Source organism: Wolffia australiana, chromosome 12, assembly GCF_029677425.1.
Source record: "Wolffia australiana isolate 7733 chromosome 12, ASM2967742v1".
Taxonomy (NCBI): Eukaryota; Viridiplantae; Streptophyta; class Magnoliopsida; order Alismatales; family Araceae; genus Wolffia; species Wolffia australiana.
This window is the reverse complement of record NC_135846.1, coordinates 10519101-10537211: the sequence shown is the minus strand read 5'-3', so window position 1 is coordinate 10537211 and position 18111 is coordinate 10519101. Positions and strand designations below refer to the sequence as shown.

The 18111-nt window shown below is 44.7% G+C and overlaps 2 protein-coding genes across 2 annotated transcripts; both read right to left on the bottom strand.

Annotated features, from left to right (window-relative positions):
* Window positions 1-969: 969 nt before the first annotated feature.
* LOC144710280 (uncharacterized) lies at window positions 970-2526 on the bottom strand. Its single transcript, XM_078584005.1, has 2 exons — window positions 2304-2526; window positions 970-2221 (listed from the first exon to the last, which is right to left on the bottom strand). Exons 1-2 carry the CDS (start codon window positions 2449-2451, stop codon window positions 1077-1079), a joined length of 1293 nt encoding a protein of 430 aa, XP_078440131.1. The 5' UTR covers window positions 2452-2526; the 3' UTR covers window positions 970-1076.
* Window positions 2527-7026: 4500 nt separating this feature from the next.
* On the bottom strand, window positions 7027-17800 carry LOC144710411 (BRCA1-A complex subunit BRE-like protein). The gene is given in 13 exon segments (XM_078584172.1): window positions 7027-7339; window positions 7420-7517; window positions 8480-8545; window positions 8801-8854; window positions 8934-9023; window positions 13605-13653; window positions 14533-14663; window positions 15662-15760; window positions 15929-15964; window positions 16818-16908; window positions 17034-17226; window positions 17319-17406; window positions 17505-17800. Coding segments are annotated over 13 exon segments (1149 nt in total). The 5' UTR covers window positions 17589-17800; the 3' UTR covers window positions 7027-7269.
* Window positions 17801-18111: the final 311 nt, after the last annotated feature.

The following is an 18111-nucleotide window of genomic DNA, read 5'->3' as shown; positions in this document are numbered from 1 at the left end:
TGGGCTTTGAAGAGGATATTCATGGGACGGTATGCTTCTGTGACGGAGAAAATTCTCGGTCTAGGAGTTACAGTTATCGATAAAAGGACAGAGAGTATTGGGGTTTAAGGCGAGATGGAATAGTCCACGTTAAGAATATAACAGATACAGGACAGGAGAAATACAGAGAGCGACAGATGAACCAATAGAGCGGGAGAGAGCTGTACAGCGCGACAGGTATCCAAATGAACAGATAGAACGAGAGAGAAAACTGGTCTCTGAATCTGGAATTCATGGCAAACAAACCCATTATGAGCAAGAGGGAGTTCTTTTTTAGAGTTACATAAATTTACATCAAGATTGAGAGAGATGGATCGCTGCCTGATCCCTCTTTTTCTCTCTCTCCTCCTTTCGGACATCCTTAAAAACACCATTTCATTACCTTCGTCCTCTCGCTATCTCCTCATTCCTTGTTCTCTCTTTCGGACATTCTGAAAAAAACCATCTCTCTCTCTCTCTCTCTCTCTCTCTCTCCCCGGACATTATCACCCCAAGGTCGTGGATGACGAAGGCCGCATTAACCTTTCTATCGGTGAACGGTGAACGGTGAACGGTGAACGGTGAACGGTGAACGGTGAACGGCGGAGTCTAAATGACCATCTCCGTCCCTCTCTCTCTCTATGTGTACCTCTCTCTATCTCTATATCTCGCTCTTCGGTCTTACCATCTTTAAATTTCTCACCCGTACGTGGGTAGATCTACCCTTCAATAAAACCGCCATTGAAGCCATTCACGACAGAGAGACAGATAGATTCACCCATCCGAAACCCATCATTACCCTCCAACAGTCCGCAGCGTCACTCCTCCTTGACTCGAAAATCCCATGTCAACTCTGATAAGGACTCGTCGCACGGAGACAAACTCGATCTTTCAATTAACTAGAACAGTAGAAGCAAATCACGACCATCTTCGAGCGCGGCCCCGGCAAAAGAATCCAACTTCACTTCCTTATTTCACACCTATTTTGCAAACTAGGAAGAGACACAGAGATAGATTTCCGGAGAGAGAGGGTGAGAGAGAGAGAGAGAGATACATGGCTATGGTTCCGTGGTGGTCTCCGTGCTCTCCGGTTTGTCATTGATGTCCGCCGGTTGCCAGCCCACGAGAGGAGGCAGTAGCTTAAACGGCTGCTGCGGCAGCGGCTTCATGAACGGCGGAATGAACGCCGCCGGCGACGTCTCCGACGGCGGCACCGTCGTCGCCGGCGCCGGGACGAATACCGGCGTGGGCACAGTCGCGGGCGGCGCCACCGTCGTCGCCGGCGCCGGGACGAATATCGGCGCGGGCACAGTCGCGGGCGGCGGTACCGTCGTCGCCGGCGCCGGGACGAATACCGGCGTGGGCACAGTGGCGGGCGGCGCGGGGACGAAGACGGGGGTGGGGACAGTCGCCGGGGTCAGGACGAACACGGGCGGCGCCGTCGTGGCGGTGGGCGGCGAGGGGGTGACGAAGGGCGGCGCGGGGGCGAAGACGGGCGGGCCTGGGGCGAAGACGGGCGGCGCGGGGGCGAAGACCGGCGGTGCGGGGGCGACGACGGTGGTGGGCTGCGGGACGTAGACGGGCGGGGCGGGGGCGGCGACGGTGACGGGCTGAGGGACGTAGATGGGCTGCGCGGGGGCGGCGACGGTGACGGGAGCGGGGATGTAGATGGGCGGCGCCGGGGCGGCGACGGTGACGGGAGCCGGGATGAAGACGGGCGGCGCCGGGGTGGTGACGATGACGGGAGTCGGGATGTAGATTGGCTGCGCCGGCGCCGTCACGGTCACGGGCTGCGGGACGTAGTCCGGCGGCGCGCTGGCGGCGATCGGCGGCGCGGTGTACTGCGGAACGGTGGGGAAGAACTTGGGCCACGGCTTGAAGAACGGAAACGAGCCGAGGAAGAGGTTCTTGGCGTCGCAGGCCGCGGCCGTCGCCACGCTCAGCCTCCCTTCCGTGGAAAAGACGTGCTTTCTACCGTCGTTTTCCCTGTACTTGAGCACTATTCTCGACGCCGCGAGACGGCAGACGGACCCGCTCTGCCCGCCCAAGAGCTGAGCGAAGCAGTCTTCCCGAAGCTTCCCTCTCTTGCTCACCAGCAGACTCGGCAGCTTCAAGCTGAACCTGTTGTTCTTGTCGAGCTTCGCCATCCCCCTCACGCGGAACTTCCCCCGCTTGCTCTTGCACCCGATGGCCACCCGCATACCTGCGCCGGCGTTACGGCATGAGAGAGAGATGCATGGGTTTAGAGAGAGAGATGGGCGGAGGAAGAGAGAGAGATGGGGAACCTTGGAGGGCGGTGGCGCTGTCGACGTTCCTCGCGGCGCAGTCTGAGCATTCCGCGGCGCCGATGAGTTTGGCCAAGGAGGCGGCGGAGCCATGGATGGCGGCCAGAAGAGAGAGTGCTAGCAAGGGCAGGAGCAGGGATTTCCTCATTGCGGAGAGGGGGAGAGAGAGAGAGAGAGAGAAAGCCGAGACAGCTTCCCGTGCATGCCCGTTATTTCTCTCTCTATATAAAGATGCGGGGGTTCCGCCGAGTGCATTCTGCTCATTAAAGGCATGGGCTGTAGGATAGACTCACGATCCGAAACGCACCGGTTCGGTAGCTGTTTCTACTCATAACTATCGCTGTTTCTCTCTCTAGCAGAGCCGGGGTTATAATGAAGGCCACCCACCGTAGCGGAGGCCCGTGGGATGGGAGTGGATCTGATCAGGGCCGAGCTGTCCTTCTCAGAGGAAGGGCTCGTCTGAAGAACAAGCGTAAACAGCAACTTGTTCTCAGGTCAACGGCAGAGAGCTTAAGCTCGGCGATAACATTAATCCTTTGCGGACAGAGGATGAAGGGGGACCGGAAACCCCACCCCAGTTCCCCGACCTTCCCCTTGTTTTCCTATTCTCCATAAGAGAGATAGATAGAGAGAGAGGGAGAGATCAGGGATATGTTACAGAGACGAAAGAGATGGAGAGGATTGCGTCAGGAAAAAAAAGAAAATGACAGAGCGGGTTAACTCCACGATCGAACGCAGAATTCAAGGGTAGAGGATGTATCTATCGAGAGACAGACAGACAGAGAAGAGAGAGAACGAGAGTAAAGAGAGAGAGGGATAGAAAGTGAATGAGAGTGAGAGAGTAAGAGTGAGAACATGGGAGTGAGAAAGAGGGAGAGAAAGGGTAAGAGAGAGAATGAGGGAGACTAAGAGTGTGAGAGAGAGAGAGCGCGAGAGAGAGGGATAGAAAGTGAATGAGAGTAAGAGTGAGATTGAGAGAAAGAGTGAGAAAGAGGGAGAGAAAGGGTAAGAGAGAGAGTGATGGTGAGAGAGAGTGAGAGTAAGAGTAAGAGAGAGAGTGATAGTGAGAGAGAGAATGCGAGTTAGAGAGAGGAGAGTGAATGATAGTGAGAGAGAGTGAGAGTAAGAGTAGGAGAGAGAGTGATAGTGAGAGAAAGTGAGAGTAAGAGTAAGAGAAAGTGAAAGTGAGAGAAAGTAAGAGAGAGAGTGAAAGTGAAAGAGAGAGTGAGTAACAGAGAGAATGAGAGTAAGTGAGAGTGAGACTGGGAGAGAGAGTGCAAGTGAGAGAGAGAGAGAGAGAGACAATGAAAGTGAGAGTGAGACTGGGAGAGAGAGTAGAGAGAAAGGGAGAGAGAGAGAGAGAGAGGGAAAGGGAAAGTACGGAGAAGGGAAAGAGAGAGTAGAGAGAGAATGAGAGAGAGAGAGAGAGTAGAGAGGTAAAGGGAGAGAATGAGAGAGAGAATCAGAGAGGAAGAGAGAGAGTAGAGAAGTAAAGAGAGAGAGAGAGAGAGAGAATGAGAGAGGAAGAGAGAGCAGAGAGGGAAAGAGAGAGAGAGAATGAGAGAGGAAGAGAGAGCATAGAGGTTAAGAGAGAGAGAGAGACAGAATGAGAGAGGAAGAGAGAGAGTAGAGAGGTAAAGAGAGAGAGAGAGAATGAGAGAGGAAGAGAGAGATTAGAGAGGTAAAGAGAGAGAGAGAATGAGAGAGGAAGAGAGAGATTAGAGAGGTAAAGGGAGAGAATGAGAGAGGAAGAGAGAGATTAGAGAGGTAAAGGGAGAGAATGAGAGAGGAAGAGAGAGATTAGAGAGGTAAAGGGAGAGAATGAGAGAGGAAGAGAGAGATTAGAGAGGTAAAGGGAGAGAATGAGAGAGGAAGAGAGAGAGAGAATGAGAGAGGGAGAGAGAGAGAGAGAGGAGAGAGGGAAAGCGAGAGAGAAGGAGAGAGGAAGAGAGAGAGGAGAGAGGGAAAGAGAGAGAAGGAGAGAGGAAGAGAGAGTAGAGAGGTAAAGCGAGAGAGAATGAGAGAGGAAGAGAGAGAGTAGAGAGGTAAAGCGAGAGAGAATGAGAGAGGAAGAGAGAGAGTAGAGAGGTAAAGCGAGAGAGAATGAGAGAGGAAGAGAGAGAGTAGAGAGGTAAAGAGAGATAGAATGAGAGAGGAAGAGAGAGAGTAGAGAGGTAAAGCGAGAGAGAATGAGAGAGGAAGAGAGAGAGTAGAGAGGTAAAGAGAGATAGAATGAGAGAGGAAGAGAGAGAGTAGAGAGGTAAAGCGAGAGAGAATGAGAGAGGAAGAGAGAGAGTAGAGAGGTAAAGAGAGAGAATGAGAGAGGAAGAGAGAGAGTAGAAAGGTAAAGTAGACATGGTTGTTCTGTTCTTTTTGTGCGAATTGTATGTTCTGTTCGATTTTCTGAACAAAACAAAAACAAATTCAAACAGAACATTGCACAGACCCGTGTGCGGTTCTTTTGTTTGCTTTGTACAAATTTTGTTCCAGTTTTGTGCCAATCTGCAAATTTGTGCGAACGTGCGAATTTTGTTCGTTTTTTGAAAAAAAAAGGAACATAACAAAGAACAAGGCCCTGTGCGGTTCTTTTGTGCGAATTTTTTGTTCGTTTAAAACCAACAGAACAGAACGACCATGTCTAAGGTAAAGGGAGAGAGAGAGAATGAGAGAGGAAGAGAGAGAATAGAGAGGTAAAGAGAGAGAATGAGAGAGGAAGAGAGAGAGAGTAGAGAGGTAAAGGGAGAGAATGAGAGAGGAAGAGAGAGAGAGTAGAGAGGTAAAGGGAGAGAATGAGAGAGGAAGAGAGAGAGAGAGTAGAGAGGTAAAGGGAGAGAATGAGAGAGGAAGAGAGAGAGAGAGAGTAGAGAGGTAAAGGGAGAGAATGAGAGAGGGAGAGAGAGAGAGAGAGAGAGAGAGAGAGAGAGTAGAGAGGGAAAGAGAGAGAATGAGAGAGGAAGAGAGAGAGAGTAGAGAGGTAAAGGGAGAGAATGAGAGAGGAAGAGAGAGAGAGAGTAGAGAGGTAAAGGGAGAGAATGAGAGAGGAAGAGAGAGAGAGAGAGAGAGAGAGAGAGAAGAGAGGTAAAGGGAGAGAATGAGAGAGGAAGAGAGAGAGTAGAGGGGAAAAGGGAGAGAATGAGAGAGGAAGAGAGAGAGATAAAGAGAGAGAGAGAGAGAGAGAGAGAGAGAGAGTAGAGAGGTAAAGGGAGAGACTGAGAAAGGAAGAGAGAGAGGTAAAGAGAGAGAGAATGAGAGAGGGAGAGAGAGTAGAGAGGAAAAGGGACAGAATGAGAGAGGGAAAGAGAGATAATGAGAGACAGAGAGAGGGTAAGAGAGAATGCGAGAGGGAGAGAGAGAGAGAATGAGAGAGAGGGAGAGAGAGTAGAGAGGAAAAGAGAGAGAATGAGAGAGGGAAAGAGAGATAATGAGAGACAGAGAGAGGGTAAGAGAGAATGCGAGAGGGAGCGAGCGAGAGAGAGAGAGAGAGAGAGAGAAGGTAAAATGTTAGAGAGAAGGGATAGTGAGGACTGAAGATAGAAAGATAAAAAGGACGGGGGGACGAGGATAGAATGGCTGTGCGAATTCACTCCTGGACCATACGCGGGAATTCCAGCGCACCCCCGGCAGTAGTAAAGTCCTAACGATAACATTTAAAAAGCCAGACATCAATGGTCAAATTATTGTATTCCTGTTTTAACGCAAAGTTGTTGCTCGTCGGCAGTAAGAAACTAAGAATCCCCGTCGAGCGAGCGAGACAAGACATGGCAAGTACGAGGAGCCCCATCTCATGATAAAAATAATACGCATGCGACCTAAAGTCGGTACCCTAGTCCATTCATTATTGACGATTAATGAAGATGAGAGAGTAGAGAGAGAGTGTGTGTGATGAACTGAGACGTGATTTCTCTGCGAATTCATTACCAGGATCGGAACGACAATGACGGCAATGATGTCAAGCCCATATGATAATCTAGGATAAGAATCAGGGGGGCCCAAGTTGAAGATTAGTGGGCCCCTAAATGTGACCTAAAATGGCCCAATGGCCACAATTTGAGATCTTGGAAGCAGCTGGACAGAGGACTTTGTCTGAGAAGCTCTCGGTCCCCTCAGCCTCACTCGATGTGCAGATGAAAGATAAAAAAAAGTACATCAAGTCATGATGAGCTTTCCTACCATTCTATCCTATTTTGATGCCGATGTGTGCTCAGACCAAACTACTATTCCCTTTCTAGAACAACCATGGAGAAGATGTTGACATATCGGGAATCAAGATAAATTGGAGAGAGAGATGTCCACTTGAACAACAGAAATGCAAACGAATTCAAGAGAGATGTATATATTACTCAAAAAATATTCCGTTTTGATGCTGATCTATGCTCAGACCCACCTTACTCTTCTTTTTCTAGAGCCATCAAGAAGTGATGTTGACACACCGGGGGCCATCATAAAGTTTGACGCAGAGAGAGATGTCCACTTGAAGAAAAGAAAATGCATATAAATTGATGAGAGAGAGATGTCACCCAAAAGATCCCATTTTGATTCCGATCTAAGCTCAAATCCAGCTTGTTCTTCTCTTTCTAGAGGCAGCAAGAACAGATCTTGACACACAGGGGAGCACCATTAAGTTAGACAGAGAGAGAGATGTCAACTTGAAAAATAGAAAATGCACACGAATGCATGAGAGAGAGAGAGATGTCACTCAGAAGATTCCATTTTGATGCCGATCCACGAGAATCCCAGCTTTCTCTCTTTCTATATTGAACGCTCTACTTGAACAGATCTTGATTCACCGGAAAGCATCATAAAATAAATGAGAGACATTGATCTTCAGTTGACAAACAAAAAAAAACACAAATTTATGAGGGTCATTCCACAGCTTCCATTTTGACGCAGATCTAAGCTCACTCCTAGCTTACTCTCTCTTCTTAACCTCAGTTAAAAAGAGAGATAAAGGAAGAGAGGACTGAAGTCATTGTTGTCGACCTGAGGCCTCGGCACAGTAGATCTTGAAGCGCAAGCACTCTTCAGCTAGAAATTCGCTGTATGATGGGGATAAAGAGAGGGTTTTAGAAAGAGAAACAAAGAAGTAAATGCGAGTAGAGGTTCGGGAAGAGCTCACGAGATACGTTCAATCATGTGGTTCATGTCCCATCTTGGGCTCCAGGGATATTCCATCAATGTCCCAGATCTGATTGGTCTACCGTGGAAATCAAAATGCTGCAGAAATCACATAAACTGCCATGGTTAAATCTGATCCAACAGGAAACGGGATATATTTAAACCACTACTTTTCTACACACTTCCATCCAAAGTTAAAAAAGTAATGTTTCAGTCAACTTGAAATTTAGAAGTTGGACGGTTGGAAGACAGGGCCTCATCTCTGCATCTGTTACCCGTGGTGACTCCCATATTTTTAGTGGTGCTGCCACGGGCCTTCACTCGCCACTGGTTTGGCGGCGATGTCAGCGGCTTTGATGGCACCACCACTGGCCATGGTAATTGGTGGAGCTGCTAGTGGTCTCAGCAGGGCCGATTTTCTGGCCAGCACTGAAGGTGGCTCTGGTGGCAGCGTTGTACGCCTAATAAGTTCTGAGTTTTCCAGGGGTTGCTACGAGACAGGACCTCGTTGGATGAATGGACTCATTTTGTTCATCAGGCTACTGGTTCAATCAGATTGATCCATTTCAATGGGTGAAGGACCCAATGGATTAGATTGATAGAATCATTCGATCAGATTGCCAACTTAAAAGATGGAAACGCTTGAATCGGTGATCAAGATGTAATCTGATCTCATCCAGTTCCTTCTGATTACTCAACCCTCCTATGAAGGAAACTCTTGAAGTGGGCCCCAAACCAGTTTATTCTGCTCTGGGACGTGGGATGAGCCTGGGACATGAGGGTCTCTGGATGGGACCAAAAATCCAGGATTATTGATGAAGATGATGGTGGTCCCACATTGTCCAGTTGCCCCATCCCTGAATGAAGTGAGACTTGGTTGGATGTCAGAGGGTGCAGCCCAAATGATAATATTTCAATAGTTTAAGGATCACAGAAATCAGACGCCAAAGCAGAGAACAAAACTTTGGCGTGTAATTATCAATCTGCTATGGTTTGATGCATGCAGGGAGCAGAAGTGCAGCACACTAATGATGTAAATAAAGAAGTGTTGGGACTCTTACCACAGAACTTTCTAGGGTCAAGACTGGTTGATGCTTGGGAAATTGAGGTGGAATGCTAAAATGAACCTGAAATTACTAAGTTTTGTTAGTTCAAGACAGGCAATGTCAGGAAATTATATTAACCTTTTCACAGAAAGACCGTAGTCCCTCTCTCCCTTCCTCACCCAACCACACTATCAAAGAGAAATATAAAAAAAATTATTACTCGATGACATGTGAAGACAGTAGAGATGAATTTATATTTGTGAACTATCATTTATCTGACAGTTAGTGTCCGCAATTCATGAGGATTGGAGGGCAAGAATACAGGGCACATCGTACCAAAAACACAAAAGCCCCAGAGGCGGCAAGAATGGAAGCACTTCTGCAAAATACCTGCTTGAAGAAATAACAGATTAGCTTTACAATCCAAGGAAGAACAGTATTTTTGGAGAAAAGACATGCAAGATAATACCGGATCTGCTTCAAGTGGCCTTCCAAATACTGGGGCAAGGGCCTCAATGAAGTGTCTTCTGGTATCAATCCTCTTAACCGCCTCCAAAATCTTTTGAAAGAAAAAATTCATTGAGAATGTTAGTATCGACATCGACAAAAACCAAACCATGATACAAAGGAGATCAGGAATTCTACCAACAAAAGGAGACCTTCTAGCTTAAATTCAAGCCCTAGACACAAAGCTAGAAGCATGATTTCGATAGTTTAAAGACGGTAAGACCAACATCGATCCACATGAAGGGAGCATAGAGTTTCCAGCTAATCAAGGAACAATATATTTTCCTCATCTGGCTGTTGTAACCAGTTGAAAGAGATCATGGTGTATGTTTCTACAGAGAAAGGATCTTGGAATAGAAGAGAGAGAATGATAAAAATAAAGTTAAGCTCGACGATGGAACGGTCGAAGAAAGTAAAAGGTAAACTCTTAAAGCAAATGACAGAAATACCCCTGACTGGGTTTGGGGATCCTATCACCTGGGGAACAGAGGAGGAACCCGTCAAAGACTCCCTTGAACCTATGGGCTTTTCGAAGCAAATGCCTCCCTAACTGAGTGGGTCATGCAACTTATTAAGTTTAATGTTCAACTGTACCCTTCATCGAAACCTTTCTTTCTCTTTTCTCCAAATGTAGCCGGATTTTTTTTCTGAGATAAGCATTCAGCCGGTGCCGAGAGATCAGTCAAGGGATTGGATAGGATAAACAAGATGGTAGAGACTTTCTAGATCTTCCGTAGTTCTTATCTTTTCTCCAGATCCATTAGTGAAACATCAATTATTATGGACAGCAATTCAATTGTACAAAACCAAAGAGTTTTCATAGATAAATCAAAAGAGAATTAGGGATGAAGGGCACTTAACACGCCTACAATTGGTCTGGAAATCACGCAAGAGAAGGCATATTTTCTAGGAATGTCTACATCACACTCGTTTAGGAAACTGCCCGTGGGTAAGGGCAGTCAGGTTAGGGTTTCAATTCATCGGGTATGAGAATCAAATGTATATGATATCTTGAAAGTTAGATCAGATGAAAGAATAAGCTAAAACAAGAAAGAGACTAGTCAGAAGAGGTTCATAATCCCAGTCCTCAGTGATGCTAATCTGGTCATAGTTGAAGGGAATAAAAACAAAGTATAATATTTTTGGTTTAGGTTTCTCGTCGTAATATCAGAACAAGACATGCAATGGCATGGCATACATAATTTAAAAGAGCCTCGCTATCCCACTTATTTAATCCCCTTATATATTTACAGCATCAGGTTGATCACCGTTCCCAAGTGATTTTCCTTATTTTCAAACTAAAAAAAAAGTAAAAGAGCCTCAACATCAACTAAAGTGTAAAACAGGAATCTTCAACAGTAACAAGTCTCGGAGACGGATTGGAGACAACGATCAAGGCAATTATGGCTACAGGCAGGGGACGTGAACACGAGATTCTTCCATCTAGTGGCAAACGGCAGGAGACGCACAAATCAAATATTGAAAATAAAGGTGGGAGAGCGGGAATACACTGGCACACAGGCAGTGGGACAGGCCATAGCAGACTGTTAGATCATGAGCCCAAGAAGCAAGATGAAACAACTAACTAAGTGGGCCTAAGGCCATTGTAATCATATAAAAAAGACCAAGATAAATACAGGAAAAGGGCAGGCCCAAATCCCATTAAGGGTCCACGTAAGGCCCACTAAGGGCCCAATAGTGGGCCCGATTAGCGTTTAATATTGGGTCCCTATGGGCCCAATATTAAACCCACTAAAGGTGGATATTGGGTCATTAAATGACCCAATAAATCCATCCTGTCCAACGGCTATAAATTTATAGCCGTTGGACAGGCCCTTCTAACAGCCATATTTTTAAAAAAATATGGCCGTTAGAAGGGGTCTGGTCACCTCCCTAGTATGGTCACCTCCCTCCCTTTGATTCTTCATTGTAAAGCTATAAATAAGGGGTCTTTTTCTGATCTAAATAAGATCTTTTTTGGCCCCTAATTTGTGTGTAGTTTTTCCTCCCTCTCTCCACTCTCTCACTCCCTCTCTACTTTCTCTCTCTTCTTCCTCTCTTTATCTCCTCCCCACTGATTTCTCACAGACCATTTCAGATACTTCTCCAGAAAGGGAAAACAGAGCAGACGGAAGTGGTGCGGCAAGGGGGCAAAGAGAGTGAGCTTTGAACATCAAGCGAGAATGATCCGACCATTTTCAGAAGACGAGGTCAAGACAGCAATTAAGGGGTTGAATGGGGAGGGAGCCCCGGGTCCTGATGGCATCCCGGTATTCTTTTATAGCCAGTGTTGGAATCTGGTCTGATCGGATCGGGGCAACATGGAGAAGATTAATAGATCACATATTTTCCTCCTGCCGAAAGGTCCAGGGGCAGAAAAAATTGAAGACTTTAGACCTATTTTGTTGTCAAACTCAATCTACTTGATTATAGCCAAGGTGCTACAAACAAGCTCAGAGCAAGGATTGGTGAACTGGTCGGCCCGCTAAGTCAGCTTTTATTCCTGGCAGGCTATTGGTGGACAGTGCGGTAACAGTCGGGGAAATCCTAGCCGCATGGAAGAGGAAGGGAACACAAGGGTTCATGTGGAAGGTTGATTTTGCCAAAGCATACGACTCTTTAGACTGGGATTTCCTATGGGCATCAATGAAAAGGAGGGGCTTCCCCACGCAATGGATAATATGGGTGAAGAGATGTATTACATCGCACTCTTGCACGGTGCTGGTAAATGGGCGGCCGGAAGGCAGTCGAATACAGCCTCAACGAGGAGTGAGACAAGGCTGCCCATTAGCACCGTTACTGTTTGTCTTGGCAGTGGACGCACTCGCAGTTTGCACTGAGCAAGCGTGCACAAAGGGCTTACTGCTAGGCTATCAACTACCCGGGCAATCTGATGGAATTCCACTGCTACAATACGCTGATGACACCACCTTCTTCAGTGCGGGAAGCCAGAAATTTATCAGTACTGATTGATCTTTTTGCAGATTTTTCGAGACTTCAAATAAATAGGAGCAAATCAGCATTTATGTGTAACGGGCTCCCGCCAGAAGAGGAGTCACAGTGTGCGGAGATTCTAAGAACACCGATTGGACGAGTCCCAATGAGATATCTTGGACTACCGCTGATGACGGGGAGGATGAAGAAGGCTGATTGGCAACCTGTCATTGAGAAGATGGAAAGACGACTAGGGGATGGCAAGCAAAAGTGCTATCGAAAGGGGGACGGTTGGTGCTGCTGAGGTCAGTTTTATCATCTATTCCGATTTTCTATCTCTCAGTATTCAAGATGCCCGCAGGAGTCGTGAAGCGAATAGAAGGCATGATGAGGCGTTTCTTATGGAGAGGATCCGGACCAGCACAAAGGGGGGGCCTTGCGATGGTGGCATGGGATAAGGTATGTCGCCCCGTCAAGAGAGGCGGTTTGGGGGTCCTACACATGCAGAGTATACACATGGCCCTTCTAACGAAATGGGTGGAGAGAATCATGAATCCACGAGGGGATCTGGTCATCCATTTATTGCGTGACATCTATGGTGGGGGACTGAATTGGGACAGAATGGCAGGCCCACATCATGGAGCATCCCCGTTCTGGCAAGGGCTGAGGCAGGTTTTTCCAAGAGTACAAGGTTTTTTCTCGGCCAAGTTAGGCGATGGGACGGCATTTCGATATTGGAGAGACGCATGGTCGCCACAGGGTATTCTTTGTGAGATATTCCCCAGACTGTATGCTCTTGCCCAGGAGCAAGATGCCCATGTGTGTAACTGCTGGGAGGGAGCGTGGAACCCGATCATACATGGGGCCTTATCTGACCAGCGTGTGTCCGAACTCATCGATATGCAGCAATCCCTATTACAGTTAAGACCAGAGGATGGAGAAAAGGACAGGTGGGAGTGGACAAATGGCCCCTTTTCAGTCCGAAAGGCTTATACGATGATCCGACAGGGGCAAGAGGAAGACAGGGCATTAGTCAGTGCATGCCGGTTCATATGGCGACAAAGAGTTCCATTGAAGGCAAGATTTTTTGGATGGCTGCTAGCAAGGAAAAAACTAATGACCAGAGTCTTTCGCAAAAGGCTATACCTAGATACTTCGCCACAACGCGTGCCATGTATGAATGGGGAGGAAGATTGCAACCATCTCTTCTTTGAATGCTCCTTTGCTCGCACGGTTTGGGCCAGCCAGCCCCTTCTAAGGTTGAAGGTGACATCTGAACTGGCTTTTTGGGACTCGGCACAAAATTGCGCGGGTAGAGGAAACAAGGACAGGAGGCAAGCTCTAGCGGTGTTGTGGGCCATTTGGTTACATGAAACGAGGTGGCGTTCCGAGGAAGACGGGCTTCTACAGATGGAGCAATACATGAAGCAGAAAGAATTATGGCCACATGGTCATCCCATGTGACGGGAGGTGTAGGGAAATATTGAAGATAACTGAAAGGAGTGTATAGGGCCTCTATGGTCCAAATGGGAGGTTCACCGATTCATCGGGTGTTCATCCCTAGTTATAGTTCAAAAAAAAAAAAACAAGTCTCGGAGATCAGTCAACGTCTTTTGGCAATATAGTTAAACAATAACGAAAGAGTCTTCTTAAGAAAAAGCACTACGAAATGTTTGTTTTTGAAAAGAAAAAACTTTACCTCTTCTTGCAGTTTCTCTTCAAGATTTGGAAGATATTCAGCCATACACCTTCAGAACAAAATATGTAATCAGGAGCTCAGATTCAGTTCCAGTCTTTGTTAGCTGCTTTAGTTGTAGGCTTAAAAACAAATTGAAAGAAAATAAGCACACATCAGAATAACAAGAAATTTCCTAATAAATGAGAAGCATACGTAACATCCTCAAAGGGAATCTCTCGAAGAGTAGGGCGCGTTCTACAGAAGTCTAATGCAGTAATACAAACTAAGATGAAACCCAGTTCGTAATGAGGCTAGTCAAACCATAAAGGAATAACTTCTCACCTTGCTTATCCATGGTACTTTAGAACGACTCTATCGAGAGAGAATTTAGGTATCAACTACGGTGTGGGCATAAACTTCCAGGTAAATAGATCTCGAAATATCCAAGAGAGAAAGTAAAACTGACGAAAGATAAATCGGGATGAAAAATTTAAGTAAATTAAACAAATGAAACCTAATACGATTTCGAACTTTTTTAACACCCCTAAACATGTCCACTCATAGCTCACAAGTTTTCACGAGGAACTGACACATTTCCATATAGGCCACTTCGAGTTGCTTCATTCAAGCAAGCTTAACTCATCTGACCACTTGAGTATCAAAATTGCAATAGTATCAAAACATCGTATCATCCTAGATCTCAAGTATTTCAACAAGATCAACTGAATGTCTATTAACACAACGAGACATCATTTAGGCAGGGTATTATGGTTACTGTAGTGTTATGTTAAAAGCCTGATTATGGTACACATCTATGAAGCAAACGTGAAAACTAATTAAATTCACTCAAGAATGGATTTATTAGACATATGACGAGGGCAAACTCAACATAAGTCGTGATAAATGAGGATCATGAAAAGTGGATAACCGTAAGGAAAGCATGTCATACATTCCATCTATCCATGTAGGAAGCTTTACATCATCAACGGTGAAGAGCGTTTTCAGATCAGGGGAAGAAACCAATTTAATTTGAGGGCGACCCGGTGTAGACGAGTAATTTTTCACCACAGGGAAAACAGCCTGAATATTTCACCCTTCACGGTCAGAATAAACATTGAAGAGTATACATCTAATATTTATCAAATGATCCCAGAAGAAAATCGAGCATAATTATACCTTTACGGTTTGACTAAGACATGTTTGAATTTTTAGATACGGCATAAAACATTTCTCAAATGAGCATAATTCTTTGAGCACAGCAAACCCCACCAACTAGTGTTCATGAAAATTTGTTGTTATTAGATATGCTTCAATTAAGCTCTATAGAAATGCAAAGAAAACTGTGGGACAATTAGTGTTGTTTCATGATATATGATACTAAGCGGCGCAGTTAAGTATCGTGAACGGGATGAGAGATGGACCCGTGGAATGGACATCACCAAGAGGATGGTGACGAATGAGATAGGATGAGTGGTCGTCCCCAAAAGGGACAATAGCTGAGCAGGTGGACGGCATTGGCAGAGTCGTCGGTTCCAAATGACTTACTTGTAAAAGTCAGAAATCCTGCCCTCCAACATGGAGGGTTACATCTTTAAAGAGGACATAGAAGACCGGAATAGAAGACAAAATGCTCTTAGTGGCAAAAGATACGAGAGGGATCATATCAATATGCGGATCAAGAAATAAGTACACAGTAAAACCTACAAAAAATCATGTCAGTCCCGGTAAATAAATTAAACAAACTTTTTCATCCTGCGGTGTGTTAATATGTTTTTACAGAAAATCACTTACGACATGCGATACTTGAAGTCAGTGAACAAGGATAAACTCAACAACACATTTCGCACTTTAGGTTCAACCAATCAAGAGTAACTAAAGGCTAAATAAAGACAAGACAATTGATCTTAAAAACCCAGTGAGATTCAAAATTCAACAACAAAATGGAGATATATTAAACAATTGGTAACCTTTTTTGAACGAGATAACACAATTGATTTTTTTTAAATAAAAGAGGGAAGACAATTGATACTTTGAGACTCCGTATTTTTTCTCCTGGAACGAATAAAATATTAAAGAACCTGTAAATGTATCTTTTGCTGCGCAGTCCATGGGCATCCAGGTACGAGCTTGTTCAAGTCCATATCCAACAATGGCACGGCGAATTTTACTTCTGCCTACTAGAATTAGGAAATTATGTAAGGAAGAAATTATAATAAATAAAGAGATAACCATCTTTAACTAAAAATGTCGTAGGAAATGAAAATGCGAAATATCAATGATATCAAAAAATGGTCAATATTACGCCACTGTGAGGTATATATGGGTAGCTTAAGAAGATGACTCACCTTCTCATGACCAGAAATTTTGCACACTTCGATCCCCTGCATGAACGTCAAGAAATTAGGAAAAAAGACCCTTCACCAGACAAATAAATGACGAAAATAGAGAAATGCATCTCTTAGATTCAATTTCAAACGCACAGTTGTGGGCGATCTATGAATGGAGATCGTTACAGATGGATATAAGCCGTTTGACTAAGTCTTGCATATATAAGTTTCCTTCTCCTGTGTGTGTAATTAAAATATTTTCTGGTGCAGTTACGTCTTATTTTCCTTGTATTTCATGGCCATGTCGAAGTTCTCATCAGTATACTTTTGATCATTTGTGCTTTATCAATTTTCGAAACTCAGATCACCCAGGCCATTGATTTTTACTTTGATGTTTTCCATTCTTTTGTTTGATACTAACTGCATGAGTTAATTTTGTTAATATTACTGGTTAACAAGGGTAAGGCCGCTAGAGAACATAGATAACTGACAATTAGACCAGTAATAATTTCAAAAGATACATTTTTAATGAAGAGTAGATCGGGAGCGTATAAAGCAGGTTATAGTTGAGTCAAAAAACTTTTGAACATTGGGAGAGTAAAAAGAAGGTGAGTGGTCCCTAGACCGAGAGGTCTACAACGGAGGCCCATAACTTCTCTCTACGTAATCCCATTAAAAATATAACCAAGTGCAAAAATAAAAGTATTGAATTTCCTATGACCGTACGATGCAAGAAAGAATTTCACGGGAAACTAGATAAATGATCATATCCATAAAACTGAAAAAACAGCGGAGTATGAATCTTCTTTCAGCCATGCAAACTGTATTTTAGTCAAGTCTCGAGAAAGACACGATGGCCAATCAACCACTAAATTGTTAGAAAATAGATCGGATTATAAGAACTTGCCTCCCTCGAAAGAACGGTATTCATTTCAAATTTCAATCTTGGATCATCGAGTTCACCAACTTTCTTCTCTTGATGACGAACGTAAAGGTTCCTGTTACAACATGAAACTTATTAAAACTTCTAGTCAAGCGACGATCAATTTAAACAAGAATACCTTATCTCACGAATCAGACTCTAGAAGCTAGAAGATCACGAGAACCCAAGAAATTAGACTACCTTATCTCATGAATCAGTCTCAAGAGTCGGGAAGGGTCCTTGACATCCCAGTTGTACAAACTGCTCTCATCTACTCTAGCGCCAACTCCCCCATCATCATCGTCAAATGGGAGAGGATGAAAATCCTCATCTTCTGGAGGAAATACAATGTCTGGAGCGGCATCAGGACAAAAACCATTGTAAACAATCTCCCCTGCGGCAATTTAAAAAAAAAATTGGAAAGATGAACATTGCCGCATTTAATGGAAAAAGAAACCTCAGAGACTATATAAATCCATCACTGACACTTGAGGCGATCCAAGCAGAAGGGAATAAGCACAGAGAGCCGGTCAGAATACTTTGCGTTCTTGCATCCGGACCATATACGTTCGACCTAGTTGAGCGAAATCAAATAACAATCAACGGCGTTGTGATAAAAATCATGTCTGGCCGAATTTTCCAGCCAATTAACTTTCGGCGCGCAAGAATTACCTTCAAAGGAACGGAACTCTGGGCGAGGAGATACTTGACCTGCACAGCGATGGGCGGGGGGAGAGATTCAATGTCCACGGACATGGCCCCAGAAGACTGATAAAATGGTTGAAATTGGTATTTTGAAGCTACGAACAAGTAGAGATTCAACAGATGCTGATCGTATGTTGAATTCGTAAGAAATTGTAGATTAGATTCGTAACAATGCCGAAGCGTTCGTTGGTAAGCTCGCTTGAATACGAATTCAACTACATACGCTACATGCTCATTTAAACTATAGAACTTTATGTGGTTTTGAAGTGGATCAATATAAGGTCATATATATGTTGGGGAAAAAATATTAAAACCAACGATATATTTGGTGTTAAAGAAGGTGATAAATGTGATATTACAAAAAAAAACAAAAAGGAAAGAAAGTTAATGACATTCTTGACAGGAAACGATTTCTGGACATGTTTAGGTCATTCATAAAGTATATGTTCATTGGATCTAAAATGGTCTCAGGTAGTTCTTAGAGCATCGATGAGAGAGGTCATTTTGTATCAGAAACTAATAACAAATTTTCATGTCATTCTTAGGGGATCAGAAAAGGTAATAAATGGGATAA

Excerpts from the sequence above, each read along its gene's own strand:
- LOC144710280 (XM_078584005.1), bottom strand. The coding sequence starts at position 2,451 with ATGAGGAAATCCCTGCTCCTGCCCTTGCTAGCACTCTCTCTTCTGGCC. Across the intron at positions 2,222-2,303 it reads CAGCGCCACCGCCCTCCAAG|GTATGCGGGTGGCCATCGGG; the intron begins GTTCCCCATCTC and ends ACGCCGGCGCAG.